This window comes from Lutra lutra, chromosome 13 (assembly GCF_902655055.1).
Source record: "Lutra lutra chromosome 13, mLutLut1.2, whole genome shotgun sequence".
Taxonomy (NCBI): Eukaryota; Metazoa; Chordata; class Mammalia; order Carnivora; family Mustelidae; genus Lutra; species Lutra lutra.
The window spans coordinates 60,515,187-60,536,717 of NC_062290.1; the positions used below are offsets into that span (position 1 = coordinate 60,515,187).

At 48.9% G+C, this 21,531-nt stretch overlaps 1 protein-coding gene across 3 annotated transcripts in view; it reads right to left on the reverse strand.

Annotated features, from left to right (window-relative positions):
- The window catches only part of PAX5 (paired box 5), a 191,637-nt gene that overhangs the window by 85,346 nt on the left and 84,760 nt on the right, over nucleotides 1–21,531 (reverse strand). For 2 of the 3 annotated variants that reach the window (XM_047700944.1, XM_047700945.1), the window contains exon 7: nucleotides 1,808–1,864. The exons of the other annotated variant lie outside the window; for it this stretch is intronic. In XM_047700944.1, coding sequence (XP_047556900.1) covers nucleotides 1,808–1,864 — 57 coding nt within the window. The remainder of the gene's footprint in view (nucleotides 1–1,807; nucleotides 1,865–21,531) is intronic. 3 annotated transcript variants of the gene reach the window in all.

Here is a 21,531-nt window from a genome sequence, read left to right on the forward strand (position 1 = left end):
TCACGTAGAGAACTCCTACACTGTCCACAAGACCCAGCTCCAATGTCACCTCCTTGGTGAAGCCATTCCTGAGTCCCCCACTTCTACAAAGAAATCATGAATCTGTCTATGCTTCCCTACTTCCACAGACCTCCATTACCATTCTTCTACCATATTTAATGGCCATTTGTCTATCTCCCTCTAGGTTGCCTTGAGAGCACAGAATAGGGAACATTCCTAGAGCCCCCTAAGCACATTAGCCACAACACTTAAAAAGTTAACTGAGAAGTGTTTAAACAAGAACCCTAAATGATATGCTAACTTTCCCCTGCCCCACCCCCAACTCTCCCCTCATCAAGTCAGGCGACAGAAAACAACGTCCTCGGCCACCATGAGTTAAAACCTCTGGGGAAGAGCTTTCACTCTTCTGTGAGAAAATATCATGCATTCAACATTTGTTAGAGGAAATAAAAGAGCCATATGAAGAACTTTTTTTTAAACCTCTGAAGACGCTGCCCATTAGAATATTCAAAGTCCTTGCCAGTCTCTCCCCAGTTCAGCACCCCTGATGTGTTTTTCTCCTACTGAGTAGTTAACCTGCCTGTGGTTGAGCAAGAGGAACCCTGGAAACCACGGCTTGCCCGTTTTTGCTTTGGCTGCCAAGAAGCTCAGTCAAATTTAGTGTTAACCACCACAACCACAACATTGCTGGCACCTGGCGCTAGGACCTTCCCTCTTTTGCCACGTCATTTCTGAACTTTTTCTCAGCCTTAACTTACTAACTTAGGTACATGTAATTGTTTACTTTGCAGGACATCTCAGGTCCTTTGTGAAACTGGAAACTGGATGAGGTAGAAAGAATAACAGATAAAGGAAGATGGAAAGGAAGGTCAGGAGACAGAAAGAGAAGAGAGAAGGCATTACCGGTGCCTCTGGTAACCGCGACAACGTACTTCCACTTCTCATAGTTATTTGGGGGACCAAGGGCTGAACTGACGGAACACGGTGGTCACGCGTGCGTAAGTGTGTTGGTGCTCCCACACGCTCGGGAACAGGGCCCCCTCTCCTCCCACCACCGACAATCACAGGCAATAGCTGTGTTCCACACTTCTAACTTCTCTGAGCCCTCGGGGTTCTTTCTTAGGATGTTATTTGGGGCTTCTGCTCCCTTCCCATCAGAGCCGCCCTGGTGCCGTCCTTGACCATGACCCAGAAAGAGAAATGAACTGAGGACAGCAATTCACAGACTGTCCACTCCAGGGCAACCAACGAGGATAAATTCTGCCTATTGCCCCAGAGTCTCTTGAGGCCTCAAGGTCGAAGCCAGCAGGTATGGACACCCTCCTCACAGATACCATGCTCCAGATGACGGAAAGTCTTGAACTCTCCAGTGTCTGAGCTAGACAGATTCTCAGGGTCATCTTCTTCCCCAACATGGAAAAAACTGAGGTACAGGCAGGGGAATGGACTTCCTCAGCTAATTTTTACCTGATTCATATATAGCCTTTGCCCCTGTGGTAGAAAAAACTGTGAGCCAGGAGCAATAGCACGGGGTTCTCAGCCCAGCTCCGCCTCTCTCTCTCCTGTGTGACCTCAGGCAAACCAGGCCAGCTCTTGGGGCCTCATTTTCCTTGTTAATATAATGAGATTTGAGTCAAACTCCTTGCTGCCTGCCTGCCAGGATGGGTATGCAGGTCCTTCAGATAAGGGCAGGGAAGGTACTGGAAGCTAAGCCACACAAGGGGAAAGGAATCCTAGGAGGGACTCCAGGAGCCATGTGCCCCGGGAAAGTGGGTGCTGGGTGTCATTTGGGTCCCTAGGAAATTACCTGGAAAAGGACTGCCTGGGGCTGCACCAAGTATTGTCTCATCAGCACGGGGCACCACTGCCATAGCATGGAGGAGAAAAGAAACACAGACACGTGAGAAGGAGGGCAGCACGAAGGAGGGCAGGGCATGGGGACAAGGCTGCAGGGCTGGCTACCTCAGACAGCTACGTCAGCCCAAGAGGCTTCCCCGTCACCTGCGGGGCTCCTCCAGGCTTGCTGCCTCCAGCCTCAGGAGGTCCTTGGAAGCTGGGCCAGCGCCAGGTCAACCACACCCATCCTGAGGGACCAGACGCCTGCCCACAGACACACCTACCCAGCGGGGTACATGAGCTGGAGTTGGGGAGCTGTGTCCCCAGGGCCTGGTCTGATGACCTGAGACTGAGGAGGCAGATGGGTCTGGATGCCTCAGGCAGCTGGGTTGGAGCTGGGGCCAGAGGACAGTGGTCTCCCTTCCTGGCCTCTGCTTCCCTAGCTGTCTGAGGACTTGCATGTGATCTCCAAGTCCCCTGCCACCGCTGATGGCCCTTTGCCCCTCTAACTGGTCACCTGACAAAGTAGGGATTCCCTCTTCAACAGATGAGCTCCAAGACAAGAAAAGAGAGACAGAGGGGATCCTATAGGTTAGAAGAGACTTGAGATGTATCAATGGGTCGCAGTGTGGACCCTGATACCCACAAATAGACTGTAAAAGATATGACTATAAAAAAATATTATGACATTATGAAACTGTTATAAATGCACACACAGATTGTATATTTGAGATATCTGTGGACATTACAGATTTGCTAACTTTTTAGGTGTGATAATGATATCATGGTTATGCTTGTTAAGGTCTTACCTTTAAAAGAGTCATTTTAAAACATTTACAGATAAAGTGATAGGATGTCTGGAGTCAGCTTCAAAACGAAGGTAACAAAGTTCAGTTGTTAACAAATTGTGGTCTAACTATGTGATGGGGTACTACTCCACAGTACAAAGGAACAAGGCACTGAGGCATGCTGTAGTGCAGGCGAGCCTAAAAGCATGCTAAGTCAAAGACGCCAGGTCTGGGGCACCTGGGTGGCTCAGTCAGTTAAGCATCTGCCTTCGGCTTAGGTCATGATCCCAGGGTCCTGGGATCGAGTCCCTCATTGGGCTCCCAGCTCAGTGGGGAGCCTGCTTCTCCCTCTCCTTCTGACCCTCCCTCCTGCTTGTGTCCTCTCTTTCCCTCAAATGAATAAATTTTTAAAATCTTAAAAAAGAAAGAAAGAAAGACAGACAGACAGACATCAGATATCAGTGGGGTGTCCCAAACTGGCAAATCTGTCACACAGAAGGCAGACCAGGAGAGGCTGGAGCGGGAGCGGGAAAGGGCTTCATCTATAAATGCACATGAGGGGTCTTCTTGGAGAGAAGGAACTGTTCTAAAACTGGACTGTTGGTGTTGGTGGTACAGTTCCATAAACGACTAAAAATCACTGACCTGTATACTTCAGATGAGTGAATTTTATGATATAAAAATTAAAATTCAATAAAGCTGTGGGAAACTAAAGCAGAGTGTAGGGGCAACAGGGGCACCTATGAAACAGGACGAGCCAGGAGTCAAGAACCGTTGAATCCAGGGGCAGGGTGCTTACAGGCTAATTAGACTATTTTGTCTACTTTTGAAATCTTCCATAATTAAAGTCAAAACTCCCAAACAGCCCATATTTGAGCCACAACCCCACTTGCCGCACCCATCAACTATCCAAAAAACACCCGCAGATTGGGGGCGCCTGGGTGGCTCAGTGGGTTAAGCCACTGCCTTCGGCTCAGGTCATGATCTTAGGGTCCTGGGATCGAGCCCCGCATCGGGCTCTCTGCTCAGCAGGGAGCCTGCTTCCTCCTCTCTCTCTACCTGCCTCTCTGCCTGCTTGTGATCTCTCTCTGTCAAATAAATAAATAAAATCTTCAAAAAAAAAAAAAAAAAAACACCCGCAGAATAATGTGAGCACCCCAGAGGAAGCGGGCAGCCAGGAATTTGCAGTCCTGAAGTCTGGTACCTCTCCATCTCCAGAGATATGCCAAGATTCCAAACACAAGAAGCGTAAGGCCTCCTGTCTGCCTGGCCCTTTCTAGTTGGCAAAGTCCTTGCAAAGACGGAGCTCACAGAGGGGAGCCCCTGTGTGCCCAGTGCAAGCTCAGTCCTGGCCCGTTACCCCCAAAAACCCTAACTCTTTAGGATTCGGCAAGACTTCACTATCAGCCCGGCGGGGAAGCTCACACATTTAAGGCAGGATGTCCTCCTCTGTAAAATGCCATGGCCCCAGGCTGAGCACCACTCCTCCAGCTAGGGAAAGAGCCCTGGAGCTGCAGGCAAAGGGCAGGAAGGTCCCACACTTTTATAACCTGGGTAACCCGAGAACCGGACCTGCAGAGCACACGTTAAGGAAAGTTCTGTTGTGGGGCACCTGGCCAGCTCAGCATTTGTGTGTGGAACTCTTGACCTCTGGGTTGTGGGTTCGAGTCCCATGTTGAGTGCAGAGATAACTTAAAAATAAAATCTTTAGGGGCCCTGGGGTGGTTCAGTTGGTCATGTGTCTGACTCTTGATTTTGGCTCCAATCATGATCTGAGGGCTGTGAGATCAAGTCCCACATCGGGCTCTGCACTGGGTGTGGAGCCTGCTTAAGGTTCTCTCTCTCCCTCTCCTGTTGACCCTTCCCCCCACAAACAAACAAACAAGTAAATAAATAAATAAATAAAATCTTAAAAAAAAAAAAAGGGAGGGGGGAATAGTTCTGTCTTGACTACCATGGATCAAACCAATTTGCAGGGAGCCTGGAGACCAGACACCGCCTTGGACTCCCTTTCACCCTGGGATGGGGTCAAATGAGGGATATGGACCAGAACTGGCAGGGGCCTTCTGGCTATAAGGCCTCACATGTGGGGGAGGGGTTCTGTGCTCTCCATAGGTATGGTCCTTGCCAGTTTCTTGCTGATATGGCTGAGGTCAGGCTTAGGTCACACTCTGTGGGATTCTACCCTGAATCCAGATGCCTGGCCGCCATCAGGAGAAGAGTATGGCTAAGGAAGCCCACCAGCCCTGAGGCCAGGAAGATAGGGTTCAAACTGGACAGGCCAAGTTCACCCTGTGTGGAACCAGGCGAGGCACCTCATGGTCCTGGCTGCTTCTCTCATGTGTAACATGGGGATACATTACCTTCCTCCCAAGGTCGTGAGAAGGCACAAAGTAGGTGATAAGAATGTCAAGTCCCACAGGGAAGTCCTTTACACGTCTTTAGGCCTCCCTACATTGGTCTTGGGTGTGCTCTCAGGGGCTCCACTTTCTACGAATGCCATGGGAGGCAGTGCTGTTCCCTCCCAGAGCCAATGCAGGGCCCCTTATGTCCTCCACTCTTCATTCTGGACATGTTCTCTCTGACTAGGGCATAAAAAGCTTGCTTCTGCCTTTCTGATGACCTCATTCTCATATTTTGGGTTCTCAGGGCAAGATGTGTAAAGAAACACTTGAAAAATGCTGCAGAGGGCAACAGGAGAGATCCTGTGGTGGGGGGACTGTTCTCGGTCTAGAGTCTATCATCGCCAATACCTCGATGTGATATTGTACTACAGCTTTGCAACAACATATCATCGCTGGGAGAAACCAGAAAAGGATATATAGAATCCTTTTGTATTATTTCTTACAACTGCATGTAAATCTGCAAAGATCTCAAACCCAAAGTTTAATTTAAAAAAAGTAAGAAACAAAAAACAACGTTTTAGCGTTCCATCCCCACTGAACCTAATAAAGATGAATTAAACTTCTAAAAAATGTTTGCTGGGGCGCCTGGCCGGCTCAGTGGGTTAGGCATCCAGCTCTTGATTTCCACTCAGGTCGCGGTCTCAGGGACCTGGGAGCAAGCCCTGCGTGAGTCTGCTTGTCTCCCTCTCCCTCTGCCCCTCCTCCTACTCCCCTACTCTTTCTCTCTTTCTCAAATAAATAATTTTTTAAAGTGAAATCAATAAAATTAAAAAATTGGTTGCCGGGGTCACCCAGGTGGCTCAGTTGATCAAGCGTTTGACTCTGGAGTGACTCTTGATTTTTGGCCCAGGTCATGGTCTGAGGGTTGTGGGATCGAGCCCTGCGTTGGCTCCAAGCTGGGAATGGAGGCTGCTTGGGATTCTCTCTCCCTCTGCTGCTCCCTCCCCTCACCGCTTGTTTGTGTGTTCTCTCTCTTAAATAATAATAATAATAATAATAAATTGGCTGTAAGGGGCTGCTGTAAATGATGCTTGCAAAAGTACTCCATAATCTACAGTGGTACTGTAGCTATTGACTGAGGGGGAAGAACTACAAGGATTCTGAATGACCTCCCCTTTCCAGGAAGCCTTCCCCGATTTCCCCTCTTGCGCGTTCCTAGAACAACTAAGTGGTCATACCTCCATCACTACACTTAGCACTTTGCATCATGCACCTAATTGTTTAGGGTCCTCATCCCCGCACTGGAGTGTGAACTTCATGAGGATGGAGCTGTGTCTCCCTCCTCTTTGTGACAACAGTTCCTGGCCCAGTGCCCAGCTCTGAACAGATGTGACATAAATGCCTGTGGAACCAAATGAGCTGGGACAGGTACCACGGCCTGGCTCTGCCAACAGCACCCAAGGTGCTTCCTAGGGTCACTGAGAGGATAAGTGATCTCAGGGTGCTTTTATTTATCAGAAAGCACTAGAGGCACGGATGAGACATGCTCTCTATTCATTTGGCTCTCCAGATCTGTGCTCGTGCTTGGGCCACAGTGGATCACAGTGGAATCAAATCAAGAGATTTGCGAAGTTTACCTGACTCATCACCCCCTACTCCGTGGCAGCCTGCCAGGCACCCCTCCAGCACACCCCCAGACACACACGCAGGTGGTGTGGAATAGCAGGGGAAGCCCCGTGGAGGGGACTGAAATTAGAGATTGTAGTTTCTGTCCAAGAGAAATTTTTCCAGCAATGACTAACAAGAAGGTCCCCTTTTTCACTCCTGACCACTTAGAGAATTTTAGTGAGCTCCAAATCTCAGAGCCTAGAGGAACTCAGGAGTGATGATGAAGGCTGATCTTTTATCTGATGTTTGAATCCTACCAGTGACAGAGAACTCACTACTTCCTGAGCCAACCACTGCCTGGCCACCCAGCTTGGCTATGAGAAAGTGCTAAATCTGTCCCTTTAGGCCTCCCTACATTGGTCTTGGGTGTGCTCTCAGGGGCTCCACTTCCTACGAATGCCATGGGAGGCAGTACTGTTCCCTCCCAGAGCCAATGCAGGGCCCCTTATGTCCTCCACTCTTCATTCTGGACATGTTCCCTCTGACTGGGGCATAAAAAGCTTGCTTCTGCTTTTCTGATGACCTCATCACCTGGATGACTCATCAATGTTCTCAATCAATGCAGCGCTCACGACAAGTTCATTAGAAATGGAAAGTGATTGCATATGTAATTTTGTGTAAGTGTTCATTTTCTCCCATCCCTAGCCAAGCGCTTACAAACTCTTCCCGGGTTCACGTTGCTTCCTGGTAATGTTGACCTGAACTGTACAGGCCCCAGTCCAAATTCCAACCTACTTTTCCAGCTTCCACTCCTATTTACCCTAGTTTCCAAACATCATCCTCTACTCCAACCACACCACACACAACAATCCCTGAAAGCCCACATCAGTACCTTGGCTCACACTGTCTTCCCATCCCCACCCAGTCAAAATCCTTGTTGTCTACGATCCAGATCAAAGGGCATCTGCTCCTGAATCTTCCTTAAATTTGTGGTTGAAATAGATCATTTCCTTCTCTTAATCCCCTTCTCTTAATCTCCCTGCACTTCCTTTAGGACATTTATTCCATGCTACTTTACTCTAGTAATCTGGGACCATGTCTGCTCCCCCTCTTCGATGCAAAGACACCTACAGGTCTCTGCCTCAAATGAAGCTGGATCCCACTGGATCCTACTGGATCCCAGCAGGCCTGGAAAGACCTATCCTGAGTGAAACTGAGCAAGGGAAGGATAGAAGGGGCAAAGGAACCCAGGGCTCACCCTGAACCTTAAGAGTTCTGTTAGAAGAGGGGAAAGAGAAGGCCCTGGGCACAGAGCATTCTGGCTCTTATCTTCCAAATGCAAGAAAAGAAGTCACAAGGCTTGGAGCACTAAGCTCCGCTTCTGGAGGATGAGAGCGGGGACCAAGGGGTCAAGGCCTCCTAAGTGATAAGAAGGTGCAGTGTGCGTGTGATGGTGTGTGTAATGCAGGGGGGCAGGGAGATCACACAGGGAGGAGGAGGAAGAAGATACCCTGTTCTGGAGCCCCAGGGCCTGCTTGGGCTCTGCCTGTGTGATGAGTGGCTCCAGATCCTGAAATGAAGAAGAGGAGAGAGAGTCCCCCCAAAACAAAGCTCCATCTCCAGGCAGCCAAACCCTGTGGGCATCTCCCAGGTGGTCCATGGTGGGGTCTAGCTGTCTCATCCTGCTATGGGACTAGAAAGGGGGCAGGGCAGGGAGGCCCATTATCTCCAAAGGAATGCAGCCCTACTGGCTAGCAAAGGCCCTGAAGAGGGGCATGCAAAGGGAACCCTTCTCCCTGCCATCCTAAAGTAGCTGGTGTGGGAGTGGAGGGATTGCTGGAGATGTTCATGGTTGACCTTCTTTCGGGATGGACTTCCCAGCTACAGGAGGACAGAGGTTATCCTGGGGCCGTAACAGAAGGAGACTTCCCTCTGCTAAATCCATGGAGTCGGGGCAGGAAGGCGGATGCCCTGCCCCCCACCCTGCTTCTGCCCGGCCGCCCCTGCGTGGTGAGGCCCACGTGTGCATACATATACACACACTGCTTGGGCCACAGGCCACCTCTCCGCCCTGTCTGCTCCCTCTGAGCCAGAACCTTCAAAAGGGTGATATTCTGCAAAGGCAAACAACAACAGCCTTGGGGGAGAGTGCCCTCTTTGTCCCCAAGGTTTGCTAGGGCCAAACAGAAGCCAGGCAAGAGAAGCACCAGGAAAAAAACAACAAAAACAAAAAAGAAAAAAAAAAAAAAATAAATAAAACAAAGCTGAGAAGACCAGGACTCCTTGGTTTGCAAGTCTGAGGCCTCTACAGGCTGTCACCTAAACCCTCACACACTTCTAATAACCCTCAGAATAACATGAACTCCCTAGATGCCGCTTACATACAGGTACGATTCCAGGTGATAAAACACGGTCATTTCCTGCATCCTTGCAATAACCTTAGGGGTATTACCATCGTCCCCACTTGGCAGATGATGAAAGTGAGGCACAAGGAGCCCAATGAACGTGTCCCCATCACCCCCAGTGGTGAGACCCCAAGTCCAAGATCTTACAGCACTACCCACCATCTTTCCACCACTGTCATCAACCCCATTCCAGGGCAGGTGAGAAAACCAAAGGTAGGGAAGGCGGCTGAGCCGTGGAGGGGGTGTCAGACTCAGTCCTCTCTGATCTGTGCTCTTCACCGGGATTCCAAGTGTCTCACACAGAGGTGCCGGGGCCCAGGGAAAGAGATGTCAACACTCAGGCCAGGTGAGGTCCCATATACTTCACAGGCCCCTTCAGACACCTGCTTGCTCCCGACCCCTGCACCTGTCACAGGGCCATTCCCCCTCCCTGAGAGCCCTTTCCCTTTCTCTCCTCCCACCTTTGTCTACCCACCCCTACAAGGCCTGGGTCAAGAATGACCTCCTGCAGGACATGTTTCCAGATGGAATTGGGGGGCCATTAACTTTATTCTCCCTTCTCCCTGCTCAGACTCAGAGGACAGCCATGCTCAGACGGATGCCAGAACTAGCAACTGATCTTAACATTAGTGAGAACCAACAGAAACAAGCAGAACCTCGTGACATTGTCAGTCCTGTCAAGGAAAAATCAGGCCTCGGACCGCTTGGTTCAAGCACTGTGTTCCTTATCGAAGGTAACCTTCTGGCTTTTAGAGACATCAGAAATGGAAGGAAGTAGACCCCAGGCTTTGGTTTTAGCTATTATGTCTAAGGCCAAATTTAGCTAATGTAGGCAGTAGCAAAAAAACTAGCACAATGACAACAGTGTTTCTGTGTATTTGCGTTTTTATCAGGGTTAATTTGACTTCAGAGCCTTTGCTCTTAATTATTGATAATACCTTCGTGTTCTGCAGTGATTTGCTAATTTCATGAATCTCAAATTTTGTACCTGGAAACAAAGCATAATAATCATTTTGTGTGTTTTAATACCTACAATTTACTTAGCAAGCAAGCCCTTGGCCTTGAGTCCAGACGTGTAAACAAACATACTTCTGAGAGCCTGGTTTGAGTCTCATTTCTAACAATTCCTTTTGTCTCTCATACACACATAAACATTAAATTTAGCCTTCTGGTTTTATTTCCTTCACCTCTCTCCCACAAATCAAACCTCAAATAATATAAAACTGCTGGCTGGAAATAGGCTTCACACAAAAAAACAAACGCTTTCAAGCCCCATCTCCCGGTCCAACCATCTCCACCTTCTCTGTCTCCTCCAACAAAACAGCCCCTCTCTTTGCCCAGCCGCTCTGGAAAGGCCTGAAATATCTCATTTTCATTTCTGGGAGAGGAAGAGGTCTGACCCCCAAATAAAACTTCAGCGATAGTAAGAAATGGGGAAAACCCAGGCAGACTTCTCCTTACCACCCGTGTCAAGCTCACAAAGAGAAAAAATCGTACCATCCGACATGGTTGGGAGAGTTTAATCCAAAGCAGTGCTAATTAATATCCCGGCTTTCCAGAAGCCAGTGCCACATACAGCTGCGAGGGCAACAAGGCTGTTCTCCCTTCAATTTTATGGGAAGAACATTTTCATCACAAAGCCTCCTCCCAGGCCCTCCTCTTTCAGCCAGATTAGCCTTGAGAAGGAAGCGTGTGATCCAGGTATCAGAACTCCTCTCCCCATTAATTTTGTTATTTATATCCCACTTTAAAAGTTTATTGGTGCCACTCCCGGTACACCTGGCCAGAGCCCTTCTGACAGACAGTGGTAACTTCACGTGTCTCCTTCTCAGGAGCCAGGGCTACACTGGTCACCAGAATGTGCCAAGTTTTTGCAATTTACCAGGGAAAAAGAGTCTGAGTCCGGTGGCATTTCCTGTCTCTCCACCACAACACACACACCATTGTTGAAAACGAAGGATGAAGGGTTTAAACTCACTCATTGATGAACTATGTCTGGGCTCAAAGGCTGAGCCTGAGCTAGGGGTGGTCCCCAGATTCCCTTGAAAACCCTGAGGGAGGCCCTTCGAGACCCCACCCAAATCAAGCACATCCCCAGCTGTTCCAAGCAGGCTTGACCCATTTTGAACCCAAACCACCAGACCACGGGCAGCCCTGGCAAGGCCACGTGTCTTAGCATTTTTCTCTGAAACCCCACGTGCTCTAGGCTGTCTCTTTCCAGCCTCCTAAAGGGACCCCAAATCCAATCTAAATGTCTTGAATTTACCTGTTTGTCTTTTATACATATAAATAGCTGCATTTCCATTCTCTCTTTGTTTCTCATTTTCATTTGGTTCTAATATCTGCATGTAAATGTCGGAAAATAGCATCTGTAATTGGAGATTATGAAGTATGGCCAGCTCCTGACAGGCTGCTAAGGAAGATGGATTATCCTCATTTTTCTGTAAATTTTGTCAATTTTGGAATTCATAAGCTATCAACACTGATCAAAATGGGACTTCACAGCTGTGTCAAAAAAAAAAAAAAGAGCGAGAGCGAGAGGGAGCTCTCGAAGACAGGCGGTTGTGGACAGGGGCTGGCTGGTGGCATGGGCGCAGCCGACTGGATGCCCGGTGTCACCAGCGGCCACCCTCCTCCCCTGCGCCCTCCCCTTCATGCTGGCGGCTCCCTCAGCCAGGGGACCCTGGAACTTGAGTGGGGCTGCCTGGTCCCCTGGCTCAATCAAGTAGCTCAATCACACAACTGGAAGGCCGCAAATCCTCCAAGGGACCCACTCAAACTCGGGACTTAATTTATTGCTGGGCGCTGCCTTCCTTATTTATCCAGAGTCATTGGCGAGCTCCCTGTGTGCGCCTCCGAGATGTTCTACTCCTTCCTGACCATCACGGCCCACTTGAGGCAATTGTGTTGGTGTCTCTCTCTCAATTTTCCCATTACTGGGAGTAAGTACTGTTGGGACTCTGTAATAGCCCGACTGCAGCCCATATCAATAACAGATGAGGTTTAATCGTCCAACACAGAAATTATTTAGGCGCAGTAAGGACATTCAATGTCATTTGCATAATGGCATTTCTATCGCACGCACCTACCCGTCTTGCATAAACAAGGCCTTGGGACCATAAATAATAATAAATCATGACGTCTGCACGCCTCTTGCGGTAATAGGAGCCACTCTTTGTGGAAATTATTTCAGCAGGAAATGGGCACTGTAATTTTAAAGACATGAGGCGCTGTGAGGCGCGGTAAATCACGCGGGCACACGATTCCCCAGGAGCAGCCGGGGGACCTGTCCCAAGACGTGGCGACATCCCCGGGACGAGGGGAGGAGGAAGGCACACCTTGAGGGGGAAACATGGGGTCTTCCAGAATGAACACCAGCACGGGCTGCTATCCCTGTAAATGGCAAGAGGGCGGGATGCTCAGAAAGCCAGCCTGGGGAGAATTGGTCCAGACCCAGAGGAGCCCGGAGATCTCAGGTCAGAAATAGTGTTTGCTCCAGGAGAATGGAAGCTGCCTGCGGGCAGCCGGTTTTGATCTTTGCCTGCTCTGTTCCCTGCTTTCCCTCCACCACTGCCTGGCACCCCGCGGGCACTTGAGAAATTGCTTAAGAAAGGTGAAGAGAGGAGGAGAGAGTACCTGGGCCCAGGCAGTGATCAGAGGAGAAGAGCACTGAAACCAGGGGAAGGGGAGACAGACAGAGGCACACGCCCCACTGGAATTAAGGCAGGAACTGCCCCAGAAGCACCATAACCTCTGATCCGGTGAGAGTGCGGAAATGTCCCGTGAACGCCAAACCGAGTCTCAAGGCAGCTGTGGAGGAAGAGAAAGGCATAGAAGGGGGGGCTGCGAGCAGAGCAGGGAAAGCTGCAGGCTCGGGACAGACACAGCTGTCTTAGAATCCCAGCTCCACCATCTCAGAAGGCCTGCCTCATCGCTCCGCACCGGGCCTCCTCTGGGCAGAACCAGCCTGAGAACAGTACTTGGCCCACAAAGCTGTTCTGAGGGGGAAATGAGGTCGTGTGTGCAAAGGATACACACCAAAGCAACCACAGTGTGGCTTCCAGAAGGGAAGGAAGGGGCTGAGACCAGAGTGGTCAGCTTCAGCCTTATCTGCAATGCGTTAATTTTACTAGAACAGAAGTACTACTGTGTCATGGGATTTTTAAAGCTGATGAAGTTTCAGGGGCTCCTGGGTGGCTCTGTCAGTTAAGGTCTGCCTTTGGCTCAGGTCGTGATCCGTGTCCTGGGATCAAGCCCCACATCAGGCTCTCTGCTCAGCGGGGAGACTTCTTTTCCTTCTGCCACTCCCCCTGTTCATGCTCTCACTCTCTCTTTCTCTCCTACACTCTTTCTCTCTAATAAATAAATAAAATTTAAAGAAAAAAAAAAAAAAAGCAAAACCGATGAAGCTTCAGACCCCTGGGCCTTGGCACATGTTATTTCCTCTGCCGGAATACCAAAAGCTATGAGTGTGCTGACAGAACAGCCACAGAGAGCCGGCGATTCAACCACAACCGCATTTGTCTCCCAGAGGAACTTAGAGAAACAGCAGTCATTTCTCCAGTAAGTCTGCCTTTCCAGCCCAGAGGCCTGGGCTGTGGGCTGTGTTGTGCGGGGAATGATGTCAATCACAGGCACCCACAACTTCTGGGCAGGGAAGTGACTCCGTCAGCTTACACATCCACCTTACGCTCACCGAAGTGTGAAAACTGCTCAAAAGCCAAATAAGGTCTGGAGTTTAGCTATTAGTATTGTACCAATGTTGGTTTCTTCATTTTGGGCAAATGAACCATGGTTCTAGAAGAAGATGGTAATGAGGGAAGTTGGGTTGAAGTATATGGGAACTCTCTGTACTACCTTTACAAATTTTCTGAATTTAAAATTATTCCAAAATAAAGAGTATGTGTAAAAAAAAAAAGAAGAAGAAGAAGAATCTAGACATTACTCATAATAAGAGAAAAGCACATTAAAACCACAATGTATCCTTTTTCATCTATAAGGTTAGCAAATAATTCAAGCTGTTGATACTACACTATGTGGGCAAGCTGGGGAAACAGGTCTCACTTCAGGGCATGAAGCTCCTTGGGGAGCAGGGGTTCTAGATTTCAAAATTCATAGTACATACAGACGGACCCAACCTTTTCACTTTTGGGAAGTGTTTTCTGCATGTATAGTCCCACATGTGCAAAAATAAATATGGATAAGGATGCTCAATGCAGGTTTTTTCGACTTTCGATTGAAAGTGACGAACAAACGACGTGTTAAATCAATTATGATATTCCGTACAGTGGAATGCTATGTAGCTGTTAAAAAGAATATAGCAGCGCTCTATCGCTATGAAACAATTTTTAAGAAACATTCGTTCATGGAAAAGAACAAAAGCAGAATAGTGCATATAGAATGCCAACACAGGTGTTCGAAAAGAAGGAATTACCTACGTTGTAACACACATGTAAACAAACATATACCTTACTCTCATTCAAGGATTGCATGTAAATCTCTAAAGAAGATGGAAGATACTGATAACAGGAGCAGCCTCCCAGGAGGGAGCTGGGTGGCAATGAGGAAAGAGTGGGGAGGAGATTTACTTGTCACAGTCTACCTCTGGTATCGTCTGAAATTTTTACCATTTGCCATCTACTACTTAATAAAACTTTTTGAACAAAAGCAGTATTAGGGAAGTGCTGATGAGCACGGGCTGCCTGGACTTCAAGAGGGCTATGGTCATGCCCGTGGACCCGTTGGGACCTCCTCTGTCTTGAGGGGCCCCCTGCACGTCTCTGCATCACCCAGTATGTCTGGTACAAGTCTCTCTGGCATCGTGCTGAGCAGCGGGCTGCTGCGTACATGAATCCATGCGTCCACCACATGTCTAGAACCCTGGCCTGCTCCTCAGCTCAGGGGAAGGTCAGAGGCTCTCTTACATCAGACCCACAGCTTCAGACGGTGTCTAAGCAGGAAGGGATTTGGGGTGTCCCCATTCACCAATTCTCAGGAAGTTGAGGCTTAGCAAGAGGAACAGCTGTGCTCAAGGACATGGCCCAAATCAGAGTGCGGGTCTCAGGAAAAGTGACACTGCTGTCGGGATGGAGAAAAGAGACCGGCTCCATTTCTCCGGCTCTCAATTGCTTCACAGGCAAAATGTGAGTAAGAGTTTCTGTCTGCCCTTAATATCCCACAAGTATTAATAAGGTCACACATAGGAAAGCCACCAGAGAATGTCCCAGCACCTTACACAGACAAAAATCCCCACTGATTTACAGCTTGGGCCTTGGGAAACTCCATGATGGATACATTTGAAACATATACAAGTCCTCCTTGTTGCAAATGTTATGCTTAGCTGCTGATCTACGTTTTACATGGAGCTGTGTTCCAACTCAATCAGGGGGGTACTGTCATTAGTATTCCTCCTTTCTGCAAATGCAGAAACCCAGGCACAGAGAGATGAAGTGAGTTTCCCGTGGTCACACAATAAAATTGTAACTGAGATCATTCAGCTGCAGTTGCTGATGTTGGGGTCAGAGCTTTTAGCAGAGAAGCTGCGAGGGGGAGTAGAAGTTGGCTGCGTCCCCAAAGTGCACAGGCACAGTAGACCTGGGTGCCATGAAAAGCTACCTGCAGCATAGCTAACTCTACACCAAGGAGGTAGGGATTCCTACAGGTCCCCTGGCCCCTCCCACCCACCCTCCTCTGCACCCAGTTCTCAGGTCCCCCCACTGAGGGCCTTCTCTGTCCTCCAGTCTTCCCCTCCTCCAATGTGCCCCCCATCGTGGCCAAACCTGTCTATTCTCCATCTCAGTCCCACCATCCCTCACCTCAACTGCTTCACATTCTCCCCTCACCCCCTTCCCTGTGACATGTGCAGGAACATCTTGCCCCGTGGGTCTCTGGTTCGTCTGGAGATTGACCGAATACACCTCCCCAGGGATGCCACCTTGAGGCGAGTATAGTCCGAGGGTAAGTTCTAGCAGAGGGAGAGCGAGTCTGGGGTCCCCAGGCCCTTCCCAGTGTGTGGCTGGCTGGCTCCTAGCATCCCACAGGCACTCCCTCCAATCCATCTCCCATCCTTGCCTATCCTTTGTTTCAAATAGTTACTCCTGGCCTCCAGAACATGAGCCTGGAGTTTTACCATGCAACATTTCTTTCAAAAATCAGAACCTCATGGTGAGATAAAGCTGATGTTTACTTTCTTCCTTCAGCTCTATTGAGGAGATTGCTGAGGATTTGTGGATTAGTTCGACATTCACACACACACACAAAAGCCACATCTTTGCAAGCTATTTAATACCTGAAGAGAAGGCCTAGGGATCTCTGTATGAGGATTCAGGGTAAAATAATATTGCCAGAAATTTTTCATAATGAAATCAGAAAGGATACATGAAAGACTTTGAGAAGAGTCAACGAGTCCCCGAACAACCGTTCCTATTAGCAATTGTTATACTAACTTCACTTACTCATTTACTCATTCTTTCCTACCTCATCACTTTCCAGAACAGATACAAGGCAGCTCACAATGGCGCAAAAAATGCAAGGAGGCTAGGAAGGCAGAAAGGGAAGCAAGAGGAGAACATGGGAGGGGCCAGCAGCGAACCCATCCCACATGCTCAGCCCCGGCTCTGCCCTACATGGGGACCTTTGCTGAAACCACACATGATCCTACAAAGCAAGAACTCACTGGCCCCATCTTGTAGATGAACAAACAAAGGCTCCACAAGGAGGGCTCTCGGTAAGGCTCTTGGCAATATGCCTGAGACCACACAGGTGTAGACGGTGGAGTTGGGACTGAACCCAGGCAGTGTGGCTCTAGAGCCCACGCTCTCAAACACCCTCTACACCAAGATCAAGGCTAAAGACTTAAGAACTTGCCATAGGAGGGACGATACCTGGGCCCCCTCATTGCCAGCTGGAGAGGAGAGAACTGGTGTGATACTTCAGAGAGCCCATGAGACACAAACCGTCTGTTGCTCCTTGGTTCTTCTATGGACTCGCAGACCAAAGGGTCGTTCTCCCTGAGCCCTCCTCAAAGAGCGAGCTGAGAAACTGTGAATGCCCCCCAAACCCCAGGACGAGTGCTACAGGCTGTTTCCTTGGGTGTCCCTCGTGAAGATTCAGGTATCACCCCAAAATGCAATGCAGCAAAGGTAACTCTAAGGGGACCACATGTGTGGTTTAGTTACCCAACTGAACGGTATAATATGGAAACAAGTTTAATAAACAGAATACTCATGGATTGTGTGTAAACATTTCTGAGTTCTTTTGCCCCCCGCCCCGACACAGATGAGAGTTTCTGACTCTCCACGCGATCCTCCCTAAATAGTGCTCCTCTGAGCCAGACTAATAACAATGGAAAACATTTGGAGACCTAACAAGTGGCAAGAAGGAAGCTAAATACAGACCCAGCTAGAGGCTGGGAATGGCCCGCCTGTGAGATCGCAGGGGCTGGAGCTGCGCGGAGGTGAGCGGAGCAGAGACCCCGTGGCGGGGACAGGAGTCTCCTTAGAAAATTGTTTTGGATCCACTCCAACAGACAGACATCTAGATGATGGAGACCCAGGAGTTCTCCTCCAGTTAGCACTGACACGAGTTAGGTCCCAGAAGGAACTGGGGGCAGGGGTAGCCACACTCCCATTGCTGTCATTAAAAAACAAAGGAAATAAAACTCCCTTTGGACAGTCAGCTTTGATCAGTGCCATTTCCCATACCTTCCAAGACGAAATCTATGCCAAGATAACCAAATCAAGTGGCTTGCTAAAAGGGACTGCTATTTATGAATCTGTTCAAACATGGGAAACGGGCCCTAAAAATAGTAACTTTTACTTCAGAAGACCTGGCCCACAGCCATTCTTTCTGGCTTACAGGATCAGCTGATACCATGGCATGGGCCACTCCATGAATGAGACAGAGGAGCCTGTCCTCAGATCCTGGCACAACTACTTACCACCTGCATGGCCCTGGGAAAGCTACTCAGCCATTGGGTTGCTTGGTTTCCCCATCTGTAAAACTAAGACATTAAAAGTCCCTACCTCACAGGGCTGTAGAGGGTCTGAAACGAGTTAATACCTGGCTAATGAGTTAACACCAGCGCTGAGCACAACATGAGTGCTCTGTGCCCATAAAGCAGCATGGTCGTGCATTGGAGAAGATCCAACTTTGAATTCTCTGCGCCCACACACACATGCACCACACATGCTATCCCCCAAAAAGCAGCAAAGTAAACAAAGAATGTGCTGGAAACTCTGTTCTGTGCCATCACAAGGCCCACCAGGGCCCGCCCACCCTGCCATTACTCCCGAGCTTCAGGACCCCTGTGATGATAAGCAGTGCCACTCTGACCATTCCTCTATCCATTTCTGGGGGCAAAGATGGCCAACTTGAGTTTCTAAATTAAGGAGCTGTTATTGGGAACCTGCCCAAGATCTGGAGAAATCCAAACAGTTGACCTCAGTGTGTAGAGCTGGGAAAGTAAAATTCTCCAGAACCAGCCAGAACTTGGGCCCACATTTCCCGAGTTAAATCCTCTAGAGATTAGAACCCCAAATCTGCCCCAGCACGGGATCTCCTGGCCAATCTTAGATCTTCCCATAAGATGTTCCTGTAGCTAAGCTTCTCCAAGGCAATGAACGGTTCATTGTTCAAGGTTGTGTGTAAACATTTCTGAGTTCTTTTGCCCCCCTGACACAGATGGGGGTTTCTGACTCTCGGGTAATGGAAGAGAAAACTAGACGCTAGTGACAGGTCACAGGCTCACCAAGCCCCTTTGTGGTTAAAGTCCATTTTAGGATATTAGGAATTCCCTGGTGAGCTGTAAGGCATCCCCAGGAGATCCTTGAGGCAACTTATTTACCAGCTGGCAGGTCCCCAACAACATCTGAAAGCCTCATGACCCACTTTCTGCTTCCTCCCAAATCACAAGGACCAAGTGATGAGTGAACCATGCCCAGAGTCAACACAGGAGGGATAGGATATGCCTACCCATTCTAGAGACGATCAGAAGCCTAGGTTAGTAGCAAGAGACTCTATAATGCTATCCCCAGAGCACAGAGAGCAAAGGATTTCTCCAGTTTTAGTCCACATTATAATTTAACACCCAGATCTATTCATAATGAATTTGTCGAGAACAATCTGTATAAATGGATTCACCTCTTCCCTAAAGAGCATCCCACAGGGAAGCAGGGCCCCCCTTCCTGGCAGCTCCAGACACAGTCACGTCAGCCCCACCACCAATCCCCACACTCCAGTGACGACCACTGAAGTTGAAAAGAGGATACAAATCACACCATAACCAAGACTTCCACATGTGCCGTGCGGGAACAAAAGTCACATCAACATTTGAGCCTTCACTGTGTATCAACGCTCATCCCCTCAGCTTCCTCAGCTTCTAAAGGAGGAAAATAAACAGCAACCAGGGAGGGTTTGTTCCAAGGGTTAAATAAGATAAGTCAAAGTATGTAACTGGTGTACCATTATATGTTATACTATATTACCTTTCATTATAGGATATTGTGTATACGTCTGTGTGTGTGTGTGTGTGTGTGTGTGTGTGTTTAAAATAGGCTTTCTAGAGTCATCAAACCCACCCCTTCACACGCCAGCCGCCCGAAACCACTGCCCCTTCCCCAGACCATACAAGCACAGGACTTCCAGCATTTGGTCTTCCTCTTCTCCACCTGGGGCCCTCTTACTCCCACCCTTCCCCACCCATTCCCTGCGCAGCCCTCCAGACTCCCTGTCTGGAGCCTCGTCCCTATCATTGGGGCATTCTCTGAGGATGTAAATAATGAGGATAAATGATATGCCAAGCCCTCATGCACAAGCCTCCCATTCTGTCCTCACCCCAACTCTGCGTAGGGCACACTAGCATCTCCATCATCTGCTTGTGGATGGGGAAACTGAGGCTCAGTGGAGTTGGGCAACTTTGTCAGATTACACAGCCAATAAGTACGGACACCAGGTTCCAGAACCAAGCAAGCAAACTCCAGAGAACTCACTCTGAACCATCTTGCCATGTGGCCAACACAGGCAACCAGCATGGTGCCACCTGAGGTCCCAGACAGGCTGAGCATGAAGGGGAGCAGAGGGCATCCCAGAGAGCGTGGTCACAGGCACTGCTGGTCCCAGCCCTTGTCCCAGGAGGGACGTTCCCAAGCTCAGTAGTATCAAAGTCTGGGTTTTAAATACCCCCTTCTCTCTTCAAGACAGATCCAGGAGACTAGAGAATTCCTGTCCTCTGTTGCACCAAAAGGGAAATATTAATTTGCTTGTTTGTAGGGGAAAACTCTTATAATACAACCCAGAATTAATAATTTATTACAAAGATTTCTTAGCTCCTCAGGCAGAAGTTCTAAAAGTGATACAAATTGTTATTTTGATTACTTTAATGGGATTCTCCCCTCAAAGCCTGAGCTCATTTGCTGGTGTAATTTGTTGCCAGGCGAACAGTGAAAACAGAGCCTAGGGAAGAGAAAGTTTCCAGCAACTCCCCAGTGCAAACATCCCGCCGCTACAGGTCACACAACACCTCTAGTCAATCTCCCGTCCCTCCCACCTGTCAAGTCCAACCCCTCTGCCTCTCCCACCCCCTCTCGACCTCCCGTCCTGCCCAGCCAGCCTTGATCCCTTTGCTGTCACGACCCTGTCTCCACACTGCCAAACCTCTGCTGTGGCAAATGTTCCTTGACCATAATGATAAAAGTAACAATAATAGAAGCAATATTTATGGAGTATCTGTTACAGGCTGGACCTTCTGTTAAATTCTCTTCAAGTCCATTTCATCTGCACAAACAGAAATGACACAAGAACTGTTATTACTCCAGGGGCGCCTGGGTGGCTCAGTGGGTTAAGCCGCTGCCTTCGGCTCAGGTCACGATCTCAGGGTCCTGGGATCGAGTCCCGCATCGGGCTCTCTGCTCAGCGGGGAGCCTGCTTCCCTCTCTCTCTCTCTCTGCCTGCCTCTCCATCTACTTGTGATCTCTCTCCGTCAAATAAATAAATAAAATGTAAAAAAAAAAGAACTGTTATTACTCCATTTTACATATGAGAAAACTGAGGTTAGAGCCGTGGTAAGGCCAAACTGGTATAAAATAATAACTCTGCACACAAGGGAAGAAAATCTAATGTTTGTTCTAGAAGTGATAGTGATTTGTATACTGAAACCTAGGAATGGAGAGTCCCACAGATTCTGGAGGTAAGCCTGCAACCATGTATTACCAGGATCTCCCAAGAGGTTCAAAAGTTGGGTAACATGGGACGCCTGGGTGGCTCAGTTGTTAAGCATCTGCTTTCGGCTCTGGTCACGATCCCAGTGTCCTAGGATCGAATCCCGCATCGGGCTCCTGCTCAGAGGGGAGCCTTCTTCTCTCTCTCCCTCTGCCTGCCACTCTGCCTGCTTGTGCTCCCTCTCTCTCTTTCACTGTCAAATACATAAAATCTTAAAAAAAAAAAAAATTCGGGTTGCAAATTCACCAACAGCTGCTTTGGAAGCCTGTGTTCTTCACCAGGGCGCCATCCTCTACACGTTGCTCCCTGACGCCCTCTGCAACAGGAAGGCTG